The sequence below is a fragment of the Uranotaenia lowii genome, chromosome 2 (assembly GCF_029784155.1).
Source record: "Uranotaenia lowii strain MFRU-FL chromosome 2, ASM2978415v1, whole genome shotgun sequence".
Lineage (NCBI taxonomy): Eukaryota > Metazoa > Arthropoda > Insecta > Diptera > Culicidae > Uranotaenia > Uranotaenia lowii.
This window is the reverse complement of record NC_073692.1, coordinates 121,222,034-121,245,604: the sequence shown is the minus strand read 5'-3', so window position 1 is coordinate 121,245,604 and position 23,571 is coordinate 121,222,034. Positions and strand designations below refer to the sequence as shown.

The following is a 23,571-nucleotide window of genomic DNA, read 5'->3' as shown; positions in this document are numbered from 1 at the left end:
GAATTTAAATATGCAATTTTTCTATTAGATTTGTTAATGAAATAACTTTAAAAATTAAGCTATAATATTAAATGAAATTCCTGCAGTTTTTTTTAAATAAAATTTAAAGCAAAAACAAAACAATTTTAAATAACAAATTTCAATTATAAATTGTATAAATTTAATCACTTTTTTTAGTTTCTGCAGTAATGTCAGAAATACTTGTAATGATTTCTATCCAAATTTGTAAGAACTGTTGAATTTTACTTTTTTCAATTATCATCAGCAAAATATTTTTTTCTCAATTGAATGAATAATAAACAAATTCGGAATCAGATTTTTGCTTAAATGTAAATTTGTTAATTAATCAATTATCAATGATTGATTTCACTTTAAACTTACACATTTTAAAACTTATAAACTTCAGATCACCAAAAATAATCATTAATTGTAAAGGAGCATTCCTCCCTTCTCCTTTCACACACCCACTGGAAGGAAGGAGGAGTACCAAATATTCAGGGAAACGTTTATCGTACCCTTTTATCCTCTCATGCCTAATTTGGTTCCATTTGCTTGATTTTTTCTTAAGTTATATACAAAATTGTATGGAAACCCCTCTTCCGCTTTTTTATTTCTCCATTTGAAAGAGAGAGAGGTCTCAAATTATCATAAATAGATTTTTTGAAGCTAAATACTCTCCCTTGCCAAATTTGGTGCCATTTATTCAGATATGTAAAAAAATATAAGGGAGCCCCATCCCCTCTTCCTAACTCCCCACTGGAAGAAAAGAGGGGTACCAAATATTCATAGACCCATTTCTCGAACTCTCATACCATTCCTTGCCAAATTTGGTTCCATTTGCTTAATTAGTTTTTGAGTTATGTTAAAAATTGTAGGAGTTTTTCCCTCCCCCTTCTGATCTCCCTTCTGTAAAAAAGGAGGGGTCTTAAATTATCATTGTCATATTTTTCGTACTTAAATACCCTCCCATGCCAAATTTTGTACCATTTGCTTGATCGATTCTCGAGTTATGTAAACATTTGTCTTTTGTTTGGTAGGCCCCCTCCCAAGGCCGTGCAACGGGGGGGGGGGGGGTTTAGGGGTTTAACCCCCCCCATGGAGTTTTTTTCCAAGTAAAATTTTCAGTACAAGAAATTAATTTAGCGGGAAATCACTTGATCTTAAAAGGTGTTTGAAAACAAGTGTTAACAAACATGTCCGGAATTCGGCTCGCGGCTCCGGCGGAATTTCGTTTTAAATCACTCTCTAAGCCTAAGACATTTCATTTCACAGCTCTTTATGACGTTCACGAATTGAAACCAATCAATTATACATATCGATTTGTAATTCAGTTAATACATTTTGTATTGAAACTCAAATCTTGACACGTAGAATCCCTAACTCGTGTTTAAAATGGATTTTTACTAAGGAGTTAAAAATTTGAAACCAACCGTTTGCCCTCCAAAATTCATTCATAGAATACCAATTTTACACATCACAAGTTGGTAGCCATGTGAAAGGTGTTGAACACTTACGATAATCAACAGATTTAGCTGAATAAATACAAAATCCTAGTATCGATGACTTTATATCTAACTATTTTGATTGTAGAAAAGAATAAAAGTCATTCCAATTTTTTTGCTGATATGAAATATTTCTCAAAAACCAAGTTCAGCATCAATTGTTTGTTGTGTTTCTAATTCTTTTGAATCCTAAACTCCATATCCAAAAAGTTTTTGACAAATTACTCAAGGCCTTTGACATTTTTTCCTGGTGCAAAGAATTTAAGAGATGATTTCGAATAATTCTAGTGCCCTATATATAAGGTTTTTGTCTAAGAGCTTTATTTTTTTGAATCACTTTTAAAAATAGCTGAAAATCATTTTTTCTAGATTTTTTTTTTTGACAAAATTTTAAAACATAACAAAAAATTTAAAAAAGGCTTCAAATCAATTATTCACTTTCCCCTAGATCGCTACTAATTTTGGTTTCGGCGATAAAGTTATATCAGTCTTCTACTTGTTCACTTTAATTCATTTAAATCAAATTTTATTTCAGATATTTTTAAGCGAAAACAAATGCAGGTTTAAACAAATTTGTAAAATTAAATAACATCTTTTCTATTTTAAATTTCTTCACTAGAGTCGGATTTGCTTGTAACGATTTGTTTCAAGTAAATAAAAACTGTAGAATTTAACTTGTTTAAATCATGCACCATCAACCGAATTTTAATATTTTTACTATTTGAAATTTTTACATGAATTTACCGATTTTTATAGTCAAACATTTCTAGTTTTTTTTTGAATAGTTTTAATAAATTTCTCATTGTTTATCAATACTGAATTTTTGTGTTTTGAAAACATAATAAGCTTAATAATCTTATTTTTTAAAAGAAAAACATAGTTTCTACCTTTTGTCCTTTCTAGGACCCTGTATTTCAATTGACGGCTACAAAATATTCAAAGCTTGAAATTTCAAACTATTAAACTTGCGCTTGAAAATTTATAAAGGTTTTACTTATTTTTATTACTTTGAATAATCTTTATTAATCTTTAATGATTTTTAAAATTAAGAAAAGAATTGATTTTTTTCGAATAACCTACTTAAAAGCTAAATTTTGATGCACATCATTTATTAAATAAGTAAAAGATTTGAGCTTTAATATTTACGACAAAACTTATTTTTTTTGTTTTTATTTTAAAAAATTTCTTATTGATCATTCAAGAAATCAACCATTTCCTAAACTATACTGTTGCAATAGAAGCTTTCAATGATGAGCTGAACATGATGTTTTATAAATATACGAAGTAATAATTGTGAACTTCAGAAATGAACTATTTCAGTCTTTAGGTTGATAACTAGACGAAACAAAAAATGATGTTATCTCTGATTTTGATCACTGATATTGTTGAAGTTAATTTGATATTCTTCTTCTTAGTAAAATTAATTTAATCATCAAGTAGGTGTGTATTTAAAATAAATTTTCTCAAGTTCAAAATGGATTTTTTTCTTAATCAAGATTTCACAATTAAAATAGTTATTTAATATATCTTCAAATTTGAAATATTACAGCGGAATTTTTCAATAAAATCTTCAATTGAAAATGCAAAAAAATAAATGTTAATTTCGACGATTAATAAACAACAATTATTTTAGTTTTGCTGAACAATTTTAAAACATGACTACCTATTCTTTTATCTGGTCTGAAATGTATCTTAGAATTCTGATTTAGTTTCTTTTTAAATCTGGGTTAAAATTGATGAATTTTATTTCTATTCTTCTTATGTCCGAAGCTTTAAACTCTAGTTTAATTCAAAATTATTAATCGAAATATTGATGATAGATTGCTTAGTATTTATTTCTTAACAAATGTCTAGCTCAAAATAAGGAACATCATGACTTACCGGAAAGATCAATGATTCAAAACTTTAAAAATCTTGATTTTGAATTTTGAATTTTGAATTTTGAAAACCCCCCCCCCCCATGACCGGATCCTTCGCACGGGCCTGCCCCCTCCCACTAACTTTTATTTAATTTTTATTCTTAAACCAAGCGTAACCTTAAGGAGCTCATCCTGCTTTTATTCTTTCTAAATGTCGAACTTATGTTTATTTGTGCTTAAAAATTTAATATTTTGAGCTCTAACATTCAGATCAAACGAATTCCAAACTGGAGGATGAAAACAGTTTGAAAATAATTGACCTTTAGTCAATTATAATAATTCATAAAACGTGTTCAAATTTTTTTCAATACGACTCTGATTTTCTCTGGGATTATGAGCTTCCTTGTTTTGAATAAATTTGAAAGTAAAATCCATGCACCAAACAGTTCCCCCATCCAGAGTTGACTTTTCCAATTCAATGGTCCCCCAAGCAATTTCGAGCCCAATAAACCACAACGACAGTGCATCGAAATTCAATGCAACAATGCAAATCATTCACCGATCATCGATGCAGATCATCAATCGATTTATCAAGACACTTTACGAATCCCATCGTTGAAAGATTGAAGATAGTTTCGCTATCAACTGTGTCTGCCCTAATGTGTGTGCGTGTTTTCTTCGAAGGTTCCCCTTTAAACTGAATGAAATCGAATCTTTTTCTCGTTTCTGGAAATTGAGAACCCCAACATTGCGCGACCCAGGATGGGTCCCATTTTCAAGAGAAACACCTGTGCGTCTCAACGACGACGGACGGGCAATAAAATTCTCGGAAACTGCCGTCAATCAATTTGCGTCTTCCGCGCGCACTTCGAATCAAACCGACAGCAATAACAAATCCAATCGGATCGATTGGTTTGTAAATCTGTTCTGATCTAATTGATAACGATTGATGGCTTTACGATGACGACTTTGATCGAGCGGCTTGGCCCCGTGGACTCAAGGTGTGGAAATGAAATTTGATTCCATTGCCAGGTTTCGTTGATTGTTTTTTTCGAATTAAATGGCCGTTCGGTGCAGCCATTCAATCAAAAAAAAAAAAAAAATGATGGGTTAGATTTTTTCTAAAAAGTAATTTTTTGTGAGTCCTTCCTGTTTAAGCCGCATCCGGAAGACGAAGGATTTTGTATTCTTAAAAAGTTAATAACAAGGTTTGCAGTTTACCGCCCAACTAAATAGCTGCATGGAAAGGGCCCATTCGCTTAATCATTCTCCATAATCGCCATAATGAGACAGTTTCTATCACGGGATTTATGATGTTCGTCGTAGCGATTGTCCGCCTGCCGGCAGCCATTCCGGCAGCACGAACGCTGATCTTTTTTCCGTCAGTAGTTGCTTCTTTCATACATGCAACATGTCTTCGGTGAATGCAAGCAGATCAATCAGGGATCCCATTCATTCATTGAAAGTTTACAACTGCAACGCGGAACATGTTCGGCAACTAACTTAAGGATTGCAATCTTCGAAACCCCTTGAAGTCGCTACTCTCCGGTGACTGATGATCTTCTAATGGGGAATATAGCACCGCGTTGATGGATACTTGACTAGCCCTCCTCATTCAACTAGCCCTGTTGTTATCTTTCTGTTCTGGGTCAATGGATTTACGTGCGGCATCATCCCACGCACAATTTGATGCCAAACAGAGAATAATGAAACGTATCTTTGCTTCGCCTACAAACAACAACTCGAAGAACCAGTTGCTGATGGCGACAACCGCATTTTAAACTGCAGAAAAGGAGGATCCGTTACCTCAAAAGTTTGATTCTCGGGTGCGTTTGAACGTTATGGATTTATGGACCGGTGATCTGCTGAGATATTGGTGCGGCTCGGGGTTTTCTCAATGGAGGCTCCATGAAGGCGCTTATTTGCTTTCGTTTGATGAAGAGAAAACCCTTCTTGTAAAGTGATGGTGAATTATGATCGGTGCAATTTGCTATCGAACGTTTTTATGCATTTTAGTTCTGCCCCCCTGAGTAAGTTGGTGTGTCGGCAGTTGGTTTGAATCTTTCTTTGAGCCTATCAGCAGCGGTGCATGGTAGGATTTTGAACTGGGCACTAGGACTCTAGGACTTCGTTATTTCCTAGGCGAACGGACATTTGTTTAGAGCTTGTCCGACAATTATCGGATCGATGGGTGACAGGTCTCCTTAGTCTAGCTTGAAGATGGATTGAAAGTTTGGTTGATACATATATGTGTTTAAGGGAAATTGAAAACAATTTGTTTAAGGAAATCCAAGGTAAGTATTCACCTTGGAAAAAGTATAGTATCAGTTGATTGAAGATGCAAATCTTCGTTGTAATACCAAAAAGAGTAAGGATTCTTAGTATCGTTAATTTTTTTTATTACATGGCAACCGTCAAAAAAAGTTAAAGAGCTCCTTCTCCCACTGTAGTGTCTTTATTCTTGCACTAGCTTCGGACAACAATCAAGATCGTCTGCATTGGAATAGAGGATTTCGGAAAAAAGTTAAAAGCACAGAGAGAAACGAAACTGAGATCAGTGGATTTTTATACTCGTGAGGGGCAGACGAACTTCGGCTTTTAAAAGCCACAGAATATTGAAAATTTTGGATCTTCATTGAAAAATCACGAAAAAGAGGGAAAGGGAGAAAGAATGAAAAATAATGCAAAACCCCAATTTATAGGAATAAACTGGACATCATAATTGCATACAATTTTAATTTAACTGAATCCGAAAATAAAATTATTTTTCTTAAAATACTTAAAAAACGAATACGAAAGATAAAAAATCCCAGTTTCCACACTTCGGATTTTGCTCGTGGAATTCGTTTTGAAACAAATAACTTTCTTTTTTTTGGAAGATAAAATCGAAAAAGTGGTCGAATCACGAATTATTCTTATATTCAAATCAGTTATTGAAATACAGATTTTCTTGAGTGTTTTTTAAACCATACCATTATAATTTTGACATATTCTTGAAAACAATAAACATGATGCCTTGAAAGTCAAAAGAATTTGAGTGGACTTAATATCAATCTTGATTATATTTAAGCTCATTTTTTTCATGTTATCAATTTTTTTAAAAGTATATCAACTTTCTTTCTGGGTATATTCTCGGCTGAGAAATTGTCAGGACATCTTCTTTTGTCCACAACTGGTATATATTGAGGCGTTTTCACTATTATTTTCTTTGTGAAGTAGTTTCACCAAAGGGATTGAAATCAAGAGAGAATTCTTTGCATTTGGAGTGGTAATGATCAAAATTCCACAACTGCTTCACAAATTGCAACAATTTGCAACAATTTGCACATTTTCACTCTTTCTGAGCACTGGTTTCTCTTATTTGAGCTCAAACCTTCTAATTTTCTCTAACAAATTGCCACAAATTGATCATTGACGAATTTTCTCCCTTCATTTCAGTTCCCCGGTTAGACCTCCCCGTGATGCCGAGTGGAAACGTGTCTGCATTACTGCAGATGAACGGCCGAGAGAATTAACACCCCCCCCCCTCCCTCTAATGAAAGTCCTTGTAAACGAACGAAGGCCAAAGCCAAACCCAAGCCCAAGCCCAAACCTAACCGGGTCAGGGACAAGGGGGAGGCGTTGGTGGTGAAGGCACCGGAAGGTACCTACTCTAATGTCCTTCGCCAGATGAGGACGAGCGATTCTCGGACTCCAACGTGGCTCAACGGTGAAAAGCGCGGAGTAAATTCATGTGCGTTTATTCAGAAAAAAGTTGGCGAGGCGGCGGAAATCCGTGCCCTAAGCACCACGTTTACTGTCCAGGTTAAGAACCTGGAAGAAATAGCCACAGATGTTGAGGTCAAGGAAGCGCTCAAGGATCTGTGTAAGTTCCGAAACGGACCAGATTTTGGTGAGGATGCGATAAGGGATCCCAATTACGGGACACAGGTTCGTTCGTGAAACTTCCAGTTGCGGCGTAGACCTGGGGAATTTAGGCAATACAAGGATCACCACAGGAATCAAAGCGACTCCATCATTGACGTCATCTTCAATAGTCCAGGCTGCACCAGCGACTGGAGGGTAAGCGATGCATTCACCGATAGCGATCACTTCGCGATTCGTTATCGTGTGGGCACAAGTACGCGGGCAGGTAGAAGAGGTACGACAACAGGAGCACGCCTCTGGAAGACGACACAATTCGACCGGAACGTCTTTGTCGAAGTGTTAAATTGGTAGCGGAACTTGGAAAACCTGTCCGCGGAAAACCTGACAAGGGTACTCGCACGCGCATGTGACGCTGCGATGACAAGGAGGGCCATGCGGAAAGACACTTGGCAACCCGTCTACTGGTCGACGACGGAAATCACGGACTAGCTGCCTACGGGCTAAGCGACATATGCAAAGAGCGAGGTCCCCGTCAGCGAGAGCTGAGCGAAGAGTGCCCTTCGAAATTGCGAGGTCTGCCCTCTGCAGGTCAATCAAAGCGAGCAAGAAGGCACGATTCAGGCAACTCTGCGAGGACGCCAACGACAACCCCTGGGGCGACGCTTACAAGATTGTCATGGCCAAGACGCGGAGCGAAGATGCGCCACAGGAATCGTGTCAGAACAAACTGCGCTAAATCGTCAAAGAGCTGTTCCCACAGCTCGAAGAAGTTCCGTGGACGAAGGTCTCTTATGACTGGGACACGCGTGACGATTTCGCTGGAGGGTCTACGGGACATTGCTAAGTCCCTCCAGCTGAACAAAGCTCCGGGTTGGATGACATCCCTAACGTTGCAGTGAAGGTCGCGCTCATGGAACATCCCGAAATTGTATGGTCTTCCCAGACGTGTGGGAGCGACAGCGATTGGTGCTCCTGCCGAAACCGGGTAAACCAGCAGGTGACCCATCAGCTTATCGCCCAATATGTCTGCTGGATACTGCTAGAAAGGTGCTAGAGAAGGTGCTCCAGAGCAAGATATAGCTCTACACCGAAGGTGTGAACGGGCTATCCGATAAACAGTTTGGTTTTCGGAAAGGCCGCAGTACGGTGGATGTCATTCGACGTGTTATCGAGAGGGCAGACGAAACCAGACTTAAGAAGAAGAGAGGAGACCGATTTTTCGCAGTGGTCACCCTTGACGTGAAAAACGCCTTCATATATTTGTAGGATGGTGGAGTGTTAATCCCGTAATCGCCAACTACAGAATGTGTATGTGAGGCATTACCAGTGAAGGACTGGAAACAGTGAGTGTCTCGGCAGGGGTTCCACAAGGATCGATACTTGGACTGGTATTTTGGAACATCGTTTACAACGAGCTACTGAGACTGCATTTCCTCACGGAAGTGAGACTTGTGGGATTCGCCGACGACGTGGTTCTCTTGGCATCGGGCCAACAGACAGAGAAAGTCCAGCTACTCGACACAGTATCAATCGAGCAAGTGGAATGTTGGATGCGCTCCAGGAGCTTGCGTCTGGCTCACCACAAAACCGAGGTGTTGCTGATCACAAACCTGATATCAGCACAAACAGGGACGATTCCAGCTGGACCACCGTACGCAATCTACTTCAAGCGTGCGAACAAGCACTTGGGAGTGATGATAAAATTGGCTGAGTATTACGAGCCATTTCGATTACGCCTGCAAAAGAGCGGCAATGGCGACGGCAGCCCTCTTGCGGGCCATGTCGAACAACTCAGAAGGAGGGTCCTGGTGAGTGTGACCTCGTCCATTCTGCAGTACGGAGCAGCAGCCTTGAGCAGGCAGTGTAACCTGCAAAAGCTCTGCAGTGTTCAGCGGCTGCGAGTAATCAGCGCATTCCGAACGGTGTCCTCGATAGCTACTGATATTATGGCGGTGTTCGTGCCCATCTCGGTCTTGCTAGAGGAAGATATCTTCTGCTACGAGTACAGGCACATGCCCAATGTGCGGAAACATGTCAGAGAGGCCTCGATGTCCAGCTGGCAGCACCAGTGAGACAGCTCGAAACGTGGCCGATGGACCCATCGTTTGACCCCTAACGTCGGACTTTGGATGGATCGGAGACATGGAGAGGTGGATTTCTGCATGTCACAGTTCTTCACTGGTCACGGGTGCTTTATGCAGTACCACCACCGGTTTGGACACGTGGCCTCACCATTCTGCCCAACCTGCGGTGACATAATCGAGACACCAGAGTACGTAGTGTTCAACTGTCCGAGGTTCGAAGGGGTACGCACTAACATGCTTGCCGCCTGTGGGTCCAACATGTCAGCAGACAACGTGGTGCAGAAGATGTGTACGGATTCCAACACTTTGACATACGGTCAGCGATGGGTTTACCCGGATCATGACTGCCCTGCAGAGGAGCTGAAGTCAACGTCAGTTCGCGAACGTTGTAGGATGTCTCCATCGCCGGGGAGCATCCGAGTAGTGTGCGTTCGGTCCCTTAATCGAAACTACAACGATCAGACATCATCTTCTGCGTAGTGGAGGTCAAGAGTGCGCCGCGAACGTCTATAGGATACCCCACCGCCGGGGAGTATCCGAGTAGTGCCGCTTCCTACGGGAGAAACTGCGGGGATAAGACAATGTTTTCCTCGTAGAGGACCTCGTACGAAAGGGGTAAACCACTGTCGGGGGATACCCACGGGTAGAGGGGTTCTCGATGCCGGGGGAGCCTCTTGGATCGGTGTAGGATGTCGTCACTGTGGGGAAACATCCGACTCGAAGCGTTCAAAGTCCCGAATATGTGCCGTGACAGGCGTGAGTCCAGGACAAGCTGTTCTGGACCTGGCAGGCGATGGGCAGAAAATGCCGCGGGCCAAAAATCCCAGCGTTGCCAGCCAAAGGGATATAAGAAGACCGGACAACGGTCGGAGTAGACTGACCCCATCGACGTGGGAATAGTAGAGTGCGTTTGACCCCACGGTTTGAAGCTACAAAGATAAGGAAACATCTTCTGCGTAGCGGACGCCGTGGATACTTGACTTAACCTTCATCGCAGTAAATATCGTTGGGAAAGGGTTATTCCACGATCGAGGAATACACACGGGAAGAGTGGCGCTCGACGCCGGGTGAGCCATTTGATTCGGAGTAGGATGACGTCTTCGTCGGGAATCACCCAAGTAGTTGCGTTAAGTCCCGCGCATGTGCTTTGACAGGCGCGAACGGCGCGAGTCTGGGATAAGCTGCTCTCGATCGACACACGACGGGCATAAAGGTTGCAAACCTCGAATCCTGGGGATAAGAGGTCGGGCTTTGAGTCCTTAGAGGAGAGGTCAGGCCTAGAGTCTTTAGGAGGAGAGGTTTGTGTGGTCAACCCCGAGTCTTTACGATAAAAGGTCGGGTCTCGAGTCGCAAGAGGAGAGATAATGCCTTTAATCAACCAGAGGAGGGGAACCTCGATTCATTACGAGGAGAGGTCAGTTCTCGAGTCGATAGAGGAGAGATCGGGCCATGAGTCGTTCAGAGGAGAAGTATATGTACGTCAACCTCGAGTTGATGCGAAGGCTGGATCTCGAGTGGTAAGAGAAAAGATCAGGCCTCGAGTCGCGAAGAGGAGAGGTTTATGTGAGAACCTCCAGTCATTGCGAGGAGATGTCGGTTCTCAAGTCGTTAGAGGAGAGTTCAGACTCCGAGACGTAAGGATGAGAGGTGTTGCAGAAAGTGGTCTCGTCTATGAGTATTGCCTTGAAGCGCACTAACGCGAATAGACCTCCCTCTATTAAAGGATAATCTGCTAAACGATTCGGTTGGAACTAGGCCTGTACCCATTGACCCAGAGTAGCAAACTAAGGGGTCTGTGCGGTGTCTCGCCATGCCTTGGAATTCAATCCGTAAACCAGGATTTACCACCTGTGGTTACCAACTAAAAAAACCATCATCTCCGAATGACTAGAAGTGATGAGATTCATCACAACTTCATTTAAAATAATTTTAAACTACAGTTCTAAGTAAACAGAATTTCATATTAAAATCATTATTGGAAGGAGTTGCAAACCACACCGGGTCAGCTAGTGGTCTATATTGAACGACTTATTCCAGTTGGCGCTTCAAAATTCTACTAACGAAAGCCATTAAAAATTTTCAAGAAACTTATCAAATAAACTGTTCTTTAAACGCCAGTACCTCAATTTTAGGCTCCGAAGCAATATTTTAGTTAGATGATAACGAGTTGTGAGTTGTACTAGAAAGCATCCTCCATAAAGATTAAAATTTAGGAATACGTCAAGTGAGCATTACTTTTCCATTATGGACTGACAAGTCAAAAATTTTGGGTTAGAGTTTATTTTTGTTTATAAGATAAGTTCCGTTCTCCGAAACGCTCGCAGATAACAACACACTTTCCTCAACGCTTCTTCCTGAGTCAAACCTGACTCTCTAACCCATATAGTCGCGAATCTCCCGAGACGTTTAAACGCGTCAACTTCACAGCAAATCAGCCACGGCCCTACCGAGTCCGGTAATGCACCGGAACGCATTCATAATTTTATTTTATTATCCCATTTGCCGGCCGCTCGCTGTGACTTGCAAGAGCCACGCAAGCGCATGCCAAACCAATTTGTCCAGGTCAATTTCATTCATTCACAAAAATAATGCACTTTGTCCGGCGGACCATTAAGATTATGGCCGACAAACGAGATTCCAGTTATAAATGGTTCGGCTGGGTTCCTCCAAAACGACAACAACCGGCCCCTCGCTCAACGTTTTTCCTGGCTGGCGACTAAATGAAGCCATTAACTGCTATCTCAAACAGCCTTTATTCCTTCACACCTACGGGTCGTTTTTTGGGGGGAATTCGATTTTATTATTTTTGTGGGTTATTTTTCATATTTTTGTCGGTTCGTTTTCGCCTGCGCTCATGAACAGAAACTTTCGTTTCCTCTTGACACCGCGATCAATAAATCATTTCTCGTTTTACGCACCCATTTTGACGTACTTAAGGTACGCTTTAAAATTCAGAATTTCCGCTCTCCTTTCATTAGATAAAAGGTAGCTGGAGCTGAACTATTCTCGAGTCGAATGGGGACAGGCCGCTCTAATCATATCAAGCAGCCTCAGCACTCGAAGTTAATTGCTTGTCGTATATGATGATCCGGTAAGGACGTAGCCAAAATAGGCGGGGACACAGTCGTTTGATTCTTGTTTTTTTTTTTTTTTAAAGACACAAGACACGGTATCGCCACATACCCGGTAATGTTCAGGTATCATAATGACTTCAATCACCAGTTTGCCAAAATTCAGAGGCCCAATGATCTATGGTTGAAGAACTGTCACCGTGCGGAAAGGTCAGCGCCAAATTTAGTGGTGCCCGGCTAGGACTTGCCGAGTCCATTTCAGAAAGCTGTAATCCACGCGCATGAATTGAGGCCACCGCGGATAAATTCGGACGGCAGGCGCGTTGATTTGAACGATATCCATCACTCGAACGAAAATTTGTCATCCGACGAAATAGTTGCATCGATTGTCGTAATTTGGTTTTGATGACCTTTCGAGAGCAAAATGCAGCCACTACCGAATCGAATTTTCTATACACAATAATCGGCGAAAACCCGCAAGAAGTAAATAGTCGCGCTCGGACTATATAAAAACTAGGACTTTTACCAGGTGATCCGTAGCAGTCCCCCGTTTGCTGCAAAAAGGTCAACGTAATTTAGTGACGGATTAGTAGCACGTCACTTGCGCGCTGCCATTTGGGAATAATTAAAAGCGATTTGGAAAGATCAACACCATCATCATATCATCGGGCGACGATTGTGGAACAAATATATCGGACAAACCTCTTCCTAGATTGTCCCCGTTGATTTTGGCAGCACCGTTTTGTGTCTTGCATAACTAATAATTATGGGATATGAAGGGATAGGAATATGAATTTCTATTTGACCTTTTTATCTGAGAAGTCTGAGATATTGATTCTCGACTGGCTGGGAAAGTAGGTGACATTTATCTACCTTTTTTTGCGTGTTTATAGCTTAACATTCAATATTCATACTCTGGTGAAATATTGCTAGGCGTTTCTACCATTCAACAACACCTGCTGCTTTGTTTCTACCAGTAGCTGGATTAAAAACAAGTTCAGAAGAAGGAACAAGATTTGAATTATACTTTTAAAATACTTTTCTTTTTAATAAATTTTCATGAGAAATTTTTCTGTGGTATGTATTTTTTATTTTAAATAAAAACGTTAGCTGTTTTTCCTTATCACGGGAATGTATTTTAAAACCCAACTTTGATCTTAAGTGACGAAAATATTGTAATTTTCAAGCCCATAGCTTTTATGGTCGACTTATCAACATGATATGCTCATTTTTCCTCTAGTTTTCCCTCCGATGAAGTTTTTATTTTTCACTTGAATTTGTGTTAACCCCGGTTTTAACTTTTAACTCACATAGTAAGGTCAAAGTCAGCACCTCGAGTCGGGTTAATTCGGGCACCCTCTGTCGCATAGTCTAGTAGAAATTTAATTTCGGGGAACTTCTCTTTTTAATTGTTTTTTCGTCAGTGCTTGTTTTGAGAGACGCTGGCAACAAAGAAGGACATCCGGGCAGCATTGATTTATCGGTTTTTAATGGTGGATAATTAACAGAAAATATAAGTTAGATTCACGTTTGTATGTATATCTTACCATTTGAACAATATTTTTCTTCTTTATGTTTTAAATGCTTACCTGTAATAAAGGAAGAAAAAAATGAATTAGAACTCAGTTGAAATGAGATTACTAAATTTTACTCTAAAACATGTTTTAGTTCTTTGAAAAGATTCATTTGAATAAAACTCAAATCTTTAGCAGTTTGATGCATCTCTAACTTGTTTATTTGTTTTCAATTTAAGCTCTTTAAGCTTTTAAGCTTTTTATTACAAATAGCGATTTAATTTTTGCTGTTTTTAGGAAGGATCTTTTCAAACTAATTGGTCAATATAACAGCCTTGTTCGGAATGAATGAAGAGTCTCTTAATCTTCCATATATATGTACTTTTTGCCGAAAGTCTAACTTTCTCGTTCAAGTTTTGTAACGGGTTCCAATCTTTACTGCAAATCTGTTAAAAAATCAATGTTTTTTCCTCCCGTGGCTGTTTTTTTTTTAAATTATTTTCATTCAAGCAGACGGGGATTTAATTTGACGTTACTGAGAAAGTAATTAATGCGCTGAGTATCATCCCATTCGCTTCGACTTTTTTCCCTCTGTTTGTTGTACTCGACCCTGCCTTACATCACAGTACAGTGGCGATCGTGATAAAACAATTAGCCTGAACCTAACGACCACGTAATGAACATTTCTCCTTAAAAAACATTGAAAGGAAAACGATAAGAACACAACTTAAAAGTTGTTTTTATTATGGTTTGGAAATAAACTTTAATGTTGCTACCGTCGTGCGCGCCATTGAGGATCTCAAGCCCGCAAGTGCTTAGCTTGCTTCTCCCTTGAGCCTTCCTGGTCTTCCTCCATTAGGCCCACAGCATCCGGACATTTCATTCATCTCACCATTCGCAAACTTCTGAACTCACTCACGCACCCCAGCCAGCGTCCATTTATGTAGGTACGTTTATACATGAAACCTATTATAAAAACATCAACCTCTTGACCGACGAATTCATGATTCGTTTCATGAATAATAAAAGCAAACATCGGGGCAGCTTTTGCTGTCTGCTCGCTGACTCTTGGCGATTCATGAGAAAATTAAAGATGCTTATCACTCGGTCCCGATCGGTCGAGATCGACGAGAGCATCTTTTACGATATGACCGATCCCCTTCAGATAGGGCCTTGGGAGGTTTCCTCTCGAAAGCCTATGCCAGAAGGCGAAGACGACGACACGGAGGCGTATGGAGGTCTTGTTTTTCGTTGACAGTTAACCTGATTTTCGATGTAAGCTTCCTGGTTTCGCACTCGCTCGGCAGGTTGAATGGGGTTGAGAAACAGAGCGATGGTTTCGAGTATCATTGCAGGAAAAGCGATTTTCGGAAGGGCTCTCCCATCTGGTGCTATATATGAGATTCGCATTGGCTGTGAATGAGATATGTAGACGCTTCAAATTAACGGCCCAGTAGCATTGCCAAATCTTCACATCGAAATAGACTCAGAATAAACTCCTAACTTCATCGCGGAATCGTATAAAAACACAGATTTATAAACTTTGGTAATGCTATGGGTTCTTAAACCCTTTAATCCGGCTATAAGGTTGAAATCACCTCCTAAAACATGCAAATTTGTTTCGGCCATATCTCTGTCATCTTATGAGATATTGTATATCTTTTAATCTCATTTGAAAGATCGTAAGCTAAACCTTCCTTTAATGTATTTGGCAAAATGTATATATTTAATTTATATGACTTAAATTTAGCTTGAAGTTGTTAAATTATCCAAAAACTGCACTTAAAATTCAAACACAATCATGGATGGGATGGACCAAATTTTGAAATTCGAATTGCTATTGAAGCTTATTTCTTATAGAACACATTTGCAATGTACCTACTTCAAATAAATTAAAAAGCTATTAAGGTTGTCGACTGAAAATTTGGGATCACTCCGCAGTATGGTGTATCGGTTAAATTTTTTCGATCAGTATCTCTGCTGTCATAGATCCATGGGGATTAAATTTAAAATCATCATATCATTGAAGAGATTTATAAGGTTATTATCAATAAAATAATTTGCTTACAAAACTTTTAAAAGTCGTTACTTAAATGGAAACGATAAGTCTAACCTCGCCTAGTAGTACTGGCAAAGTACTACTTAGTTTGTAAGAACGTGATTTTTGATTGAATAGAACATTTTCATTATCTCCGATCATGATCATCTGAGTAACATACAGCTTAACAAAGAACATCCATCTCAATTCAAATTCATCATGGTTTACAAGAGTTTTCATTTATTGATTTAAAAACTTTTCTTTGTTTGAGATAACCTAACTTAGGTTTGCCTGATTAAATCAATTCTCTAATGGTAAAAATAAAGTGTTCATATGAGCCAAATTTGGAGAAAATACTTGATATATGTTTACAAATTTTAAAGAAAACATCTTTCCCCAACTGGATGAAAATATCTTGTTAAATGTTATAGATGTGTAATATTTAATATCAATTTTTTGTTAAGAAACCTTCTCCTTATAACCAATGCACAATTGGAAATAGTGTATAAACGGCGAAGAAATTCAATATCTCCCCTCCTACATGAACCAGATCTATGGAGATATACTTTCCTAAAGTGAGAATCGATAAGACATAATTTCAAACGCCACACGAACGGAGATATATGGCCTTTTTAACCTCTTATTTCCCTGAAATAGTTGTTTTTTAACAAAAACAACCTTTCTTGTGTGTGTTTTTTTTGAAGAATCGAATGAAGATTGTTTGGGCTACCATACGCTTCCGAAAATTGAGTTATAGCTGATTTTACCCTCGACACCCCTATATTTTTCTATTAATTTTGAGAAAAGTAAGTTCGTACATCAACATTTTAAACCAAATGAGACTTATCTTGTGCGATTTTTTTCAACAAATCGAATGAAGGCTGTATTAATTACCGCACGCATTGTTAAATGTAGTTATGGCCGATTCCCTCCACATTATTAAATTTATTCAGATAAACGCATGATCGGACTTAAAAACTGGACTTACCGGAGTTATGGCTGTTTTACTACAACATATCCCAACATTTTAAGTACAGTTCAGAAAAAGCATGTTCGCAAGCATCAAATGAAACCTATCTAATATGATTTTTTTTCTGAGGAATGAATTAAGGCTATTTGAGCCACCGCACGCAACGGAAAATGGAGTTATGGCCATTTCACCTTCAATTCTTTCTTCATTTTTCCAGATATTTCAGAAATGCATGTTTGGATTTGTAAATGTTAAACCAAATGAAACTTATAATATGTAATTTTTTTAAGAGTCGAATGAAGATTGTTTAAACCACCGAATGTTTCTGAAAATGGAGTTATTGCTGATTTTACCCTCGATTCCCCTGAAAACAGTGAGTTCGGAATTGATAAATTTGAACCAAGCGAGACTAATCTTATGTGATTTTTTTGAGAAATCGAATAAGGGCTATTTGAGCCACCCCAAGCATCGTAAAATGGAGCTATGGCTGTTTTCACCCACTACCTCCCTACGTTTTTCAAATAGTTCAGAAAAATGCATGTTTGGAATAGAAAATTATGAATCAAATAAGACATATCTGGTGTGATTTTTTCCGGTGAATCGAGTAAAGACTATTTGAGCCACCGCAAGCATCGGAAAACGGAGTTATGGCCATTTTTACCTTAAATTCCCCTTATATTGTTTAAATATTTATGCCATAATACTTTATTTGACAAAGCGTGCGGTGGTTTAAACAGCCTTCATTCGATTTCTCAAAAAAAAAAAAAAAAAAAAAAAAAAACTAACAAGATAGGTCTTATTTGGTTTAAATTTTTCAAGTCCGAACATCCTTTTCATTGAAATATTTGAAAAATGTAGAGTAATAGAGGGTAATGCAGCCATTACTTTATTTTCCGATGAGTGCGATTGCTCAAATAGCATTCATTCGATTTCTTGGATAAAATGACACCAGATAGTATCCATTTCCAAAATTGTTCTTTGCGAACAAGCTTTTTTTCTGAATTAATTAAAAAATGTTGGGAAATTGGGGGTAAAATGGCCATAACTCCATTTTGGGATGCATGCAGTGGCTTAATTAGCCTGCGTTCGATTTTTCAGTGAAAAAAAAAACACATAAGAAAAGTCATTCTTCGGAAACAAACACGCAAGATTAAATTCATTTCATTCATTCATTCAAAATGTTCAAGTCAGAACTTTTTTTTTCTGAATTAATTGAAAAATGTAGGGGAATAGTGGGTAAAAAACAGTCATTTTACAAAGCATGCGATGGCTCAAATAGCCTTCATTCAATTCCCCAGAAAAAAATCACATAACATAAGCCCCATTTGGTTTTAAATTATGAAGACCGAACATGTTTCCTGAAATATTTTAAACATTAAGGGGAATTCAGGTAAAAACAGCCATAACTCTATTTACAGTGCTGGCTATTCGCTCCTTAAAAAAATAAAATAAAATTACATTAGAAAATTCTCATTTGATTCATAATAATGATTCTGATGATGATAATAATGAGAAATAAGTCAGAACATGCTTTTTTCTGAACTATATTAAAAATGTAGGGGCATTGAGGGTATAATAGTCCTAACTCCATTTTCCGATGCGTGCAGTAGCTCAAATAGCCCTAATTTCATTTTTTGGAAAAACAAATTGGTCTCATTTTCTCCAAAATTTTCCAGGGCAAACAACCTTTTTCCTGATTTAATTTAAAAATATAAACGAATTGTGGGTAAAGTCACTCATAGCTCCATTTGATAGCTAAAATTGTCTTCATTTGATTTCTTGGGAAAAAAATCACACAAGATAGGTCTATTTCAGTTCAAAACTTTCTAGTCCAAAACAGTGTGTTTCTACTTTGTTTACAAAACTCAGAGGGGTTGAAAAGGGGATCGGTTGAGTAGGCTCTGGCTTGATACGACGCGAAAAATTTATCTCGTGTCAAAAATGTTTAAATTTGAATAGTGTTTTTGATATTTTATAATCTACAAGTGCAGTTTTGAATTAGTTTTGAGTGTTATCCTTGAGAATTACCGGTTTCTTTTAATTGTTTGGCTCCCTGATTCGGATTCGGCGCAGATTTCTCGGAATACTCTTTGCTGGAACTGTGCCTGAAAGGGGCTGGTTCTGCGCCCTCCGGACTGTCCCTGGATCCTATTTCTTTGCAACCGACGGGATGTTTAAGATAAGTGGTATTTCTTAATTATATTTCCGGATAATTACTCTGTAAATGATACTAGTTACATGTAAATTGAAAGTGAACTTGCTCAGTAAAAATTTTAATGTCCGACAAGATTTTTTTTTAACCGATAATGCCAAACAAATTATTTATTTGATCATTTAATTTCTTTTTACTTTGAGTTGTTCTTTAAAGGTAACTAATTTTATGTTACTTCATCAAGTTTACCTCAACCTTATTGAGCGTTAAGTATCAGCAGCAAGATGAACGACCTCATTTCTCTAGCAATCGTACATCAGAGTTCGTTACAATTGAAGTTTTTTTCATATTTCTAAAAGAGTTTATCAGATGTTATGGGGTAAGTTTTTTTTTTAATTTGACTGTTATAAATTGAAACTTAACAAAGCATTCAAAGAAAAAGTTTCAAATATTTATTTAGTACCAAATACAGTGAAAGGAATGAATAGTCATCAGACATACAGAATAACAGACAAAATAAAACTTAAAGTTTGATGTTTGTAATGAATTGAATAATGTAGGAATCAGGAATTGTGCGGGGTCAGTACTTCATGTTATTTGAAATATTGATAGCACGGTTAATATATTTGAAAACTGTGGTCTTCATTTATGCGTTTTTTTAACGGGTTTTTTCGGAATAAACGGAAAAATTTTATTTTGCTTAATTTTTTTGGTTGTTGTTTTTTTATCATTAGAGCTGTTAAGAAAATGCTCTATGATCCAGAAACAAACTTTGTGGGGTTTTCAACCATACTTCAAGACTTTTTAAAGTAGTTTTGATATTTTTTGTATTAAAGTTAAACGTTTATTGCTTAAGTAGGGAAAAACTATGAAATGGAAGCATGATTAAATTTGATAGACACTATGCATTAAAATTTTCACTCGAAATAAGAAACAATAAGAAACGAGAATTTTTAGAGTCCCTTCATAGTTAATTTTTGTCACTTTTTAACTTAACATACTCAAGCCTTTTAATGAACTGAAAGCTTTCATAGGAAATAATAGGAGTTAGGAAAATAATTTTTAAGGTTCACCGTAACACTAGTCAAAAGTGTTTCCCAAAAAAAATTCCTTCAATCCCTCTCCCAACAAAAATTGTTTTGCTAGGATGCAGAGGTAACCTCGGTCCTAAAGCACAAAATAGATCTTTCATCCTTTTCTCTTTCTTCCAATCTATCTATTGACTACTAGGACGTGGCCGGCGCCGTTATTGACGTTAAAAGAGAGAGCATCAGTTTTGTGCAGTGTGAATGAGCTGCTAATCCCAAGCACCATTCATTTGACCTCTGATCAAAATTGATGGCCTCGGTCAATCACGGAGTAGCAACCATTGGCAATGTGGAACTTGTTCTACTGAGCCACGCCAGCGATCGTGGACCTCGAAGTGATTGTTATCATATTATGTTTTTGGAACAAGCAATGCATACATTTTCTACAACCATGCACTTCGGGTTTTACGGTTTAAGGTGGATGTGAGTAGTTAATCAAGCTAAGCTAAGCTAAGCTAAAACTCAGAGGGGTTGAAAAGGCACTGTATCTTTATTCGTAAGCTCGTGCGGCGTCTGAAACTATATCCAATCGATTTTCTGGACATTTTAACTAAACATAGATTTGGTTTATGTAGGAGGGAAATACTGAATTTCTACACGGTTTCTACACTTTTTTTTTCCATTGTGCAATGGAAGTAATCTTTCCTAATAACTAAACTTTTCAAATTGTTCGATTTATGTCAAATAAGCAAATAATTTAAAATATGTGTAGTAAATAAATTTTGAAGAAAATCAACCCAGTTCGATATGTGTCTGTTTTGTATATTGTTTTATATATTTAGAAAGTAACACCAAAATACGTTATTCTGTGCTTCAGAATGAATCAAATGCTACAAATTTGATTTCTTTAAATTACTGAAAACTTTTCGTTTAATTCTGCAGAACGAAGATTCGTCACAAAATTGAAAAAAAGGCTACGCTTCTAAATTAAGATTGCCAGCATTTTTTTGGCACGTATCCGGGCAGAACAAATTCGGGTTATTTTATCGTTAAACCAGGCAAAATGCGGGCATTAGATTTGGAAACTGACAACCGAAAATCCGGGCAATATCCTGGCAAATTAGGTAAAAACATAGGAATTAGTCAACAAAAATAAGAAAAAAATTGAAAAAAAAATTCATGAAAACTCTACAGCAGATTTTAAATCAAATTCCAAAAAACCATTCACGATTATTTTCAGAAAACTTGCTCAAAAAATTTCGTTTAAGAAGCAAAAATTAAAAAAAAAAAACAACAATTTTTTGTTTGATTTGGAAAATAGAGTAAATCAAAACGGGCAAAATCCGGGTTTTTTAAATGAAATCCGGGCAACAGTGCCGGACCAGACTTTCCCAAAATTTGTTTCAAATATCCGGGCAAACGCGGACAAAACTGGCTAATCTGGCAACCTTTTTGTAAATGTACCCAATTCACAAGCGGACATTTCAATATTCTCGTAGGTATTTGGCCACAAATTGTTTAGGAGCTAAAGAAAAAAAATAACTTGCTATAGTAGAATGCATGGTTTGTTGAAAGATGCAAAGTTAGTTAGTTGGAATAAATTTCCAAGGAACTCAAGTTTTTTTTTATTTTGAAAGCCGTCCAAAGACATCGATACGAATCTCAATATTACATGAAGTTTTTATTATTTATGCGGTGTTATATTTTGATTTTGTGGGGTAGTTCCATTATTGGTTTTCCAATAAAACAAATTATTTTGTTATGTCAAACTTTTCATACGCATTGAATTTGTTGAAGATCACTCGAAAATTGTTCGAGTTGTGTAACCCAGAAACCTGTCTTGACAACCAGAATGCTCAGGTCTTAAATTTTTCTATGGAAACAACCGTTTTAAAGTGATTTTCGAACATCTTCCAGTTTCAAATAAAATTATGAAGAATTGTCTGTAATGAAAATAATTTTAATAAAAACTATTGTCTATCAATAATACTTTTCAAATGTCGAATGTACAAGACCTGGAACAGTGGCTTAAAAATTTCTGAATATCCACAGAAGATGAAAAATAGGAAGAATTTAAACTAAGTAGGAGAAACTAGTAGAAGCAAAACGACTGAAAAAACATAACGGCCCAAGCCGTATTCAAACCGACAACCTACGATTCTTTACACTGGCGAGTCAACCATTTCTACAACAATCTTTGTTACGATAACCGTTTTTAAAGTTTTTTTCCGTATCTTAATAATCAAATAAGCTCAAATCCGCAATGTATTTCTCATCGACTAATTCTTCAATCTTAAATTGAACGGAATTAAAGAGAGGTCGACAGGATAGTTTGATGCGTTTGTTATTCGGCAGTTCAGTCAAAAAAAATTCGAAAACGATTTTTCGATTATTCCGACGTTTCGATGCTGTTTAGCTACCATATTGGTAGCCATTTTTAAAATTATACCGCTTCGATCAGACCTTGTTGATCTGCAACACAAAAAAATAGGGAAATCAAGGGAGATACGGTCAAAATTTGGTCAATATCAACTTGACGTATTTATTTCAATTTTGCATTTAATAAACCTGAACACCCCTCATTTTGAAGGTGTGTGTGTAGAATGTTGCGCCTATTTTGATTTTGGAATTCACTCTTTAGTTGTCAAAATGCCGTCCAAAAAAAAAGAGCAGCGTATCAAAATTTTGCTCGCACATCGCGAAACTCCGAGCTACTCGCACGCAAAGCTGGCAAAATCGCTAAAAGTTGCCAAATCAACCGTTACAAATGTAATTAAGTGTTTGTGTTATCTTATTTTAATCGCCGCTGGGATATATTCTTATTTAATTTTTGGCATTTCGGCGAGTTGTGAAAATTCAAGGTAGAATATTTAGAAAGAACATGAAAGTGTTTGGGAAACGTTTGTCGACAGCCAGGAAGTCTGGATCGGGGGGAAATCGAAAACTGGAAACCGCTGAGGCGACAAAGAGAGTTGCCGGTAGTTTCGAGGGAAACCCTAACCTCTCTCTCCGAGATGCCGCAAATAAGCTGGGTGTATCGTCTACAACCGTGCATTGAGCCAAAAAACGAGCCGGACTATCGACACGACGATGCTGACGAAGTTTGACTGCATGGTAATGGACGACGAAACCTACGCCAAAGCCGACTACAAGCAGCTTTCGGGACAGGTGTTTTATACGGCAAAAGGAAGGGGAAAGCTAGCAGATATTTTAAAGCACATGAAACTGTCAAAGTTCGCGAAGAAATATCTGGTTTGGCAAGCCATCTGTACCTGTGGCTTGAAAAGCAGCATTTTCATAGGTTCCGGGACTGTCAACCAAGAAATTTACGTGAAAGAGTGTTTAAATAAACGTCTGCTGCCTTTTCTGAAGAAACACGGTTGTTTCGTACTGTTTTGGCCGGATTTGGCATCTTGCCATTACGGTAAAAAGGCCATGGAGTGGTACGCCGCCAACAACGTGCAGGTGGTTCCCAAGCACAAGAAC

At 38.0% G+C, this 23,571-nt stretch overlaps 2 protein-coding genes across 3 annotated transcripts in view; one reads left to right on the top strand and one right to left on the bottom strand.

The window, feature by feature from the left end:
* Nucleotides 1-23,571, bottom strand: part of LOC129749557 (probable nuclear hormone receptor HR38) — a 241,904-nt gene that overhangs the window by 127,564 nt on the left and 90,769 nt on the right. Inside the window, exon 1 of one of the 2 annotated variants that reach the window (XM_055744567.1) lies at nucleotides 13,931-13,963. The exons of the other annotated variant lie outside the window; for it this stretch is intronic. The gene's annotated coding sequence lies outside the window, so the exon portion shown is untranslated. Of the gene's footprint in view, nucleotides 1-13,930; nucleotides 13,964-23,571 lie in introns of those variants that run through there. 2 annotated transcript variants of the gene reach the window in all.
* LOC129741814 (uncharacterized) lies at nucleotides 8,779-9,300 on the top strand. The gene is made up of 2 exons (XM_055733604.1): nucleotides 8,779-9,009; nucleotides 9,064-9,300. Exons 1-2 carry the CDS (start codon nucleotides 8,779-8,781, stop codon nucleotides 9,298-9,300), a joined length of 468 nt encoding a protein of 155 aa, XP_055589579.1.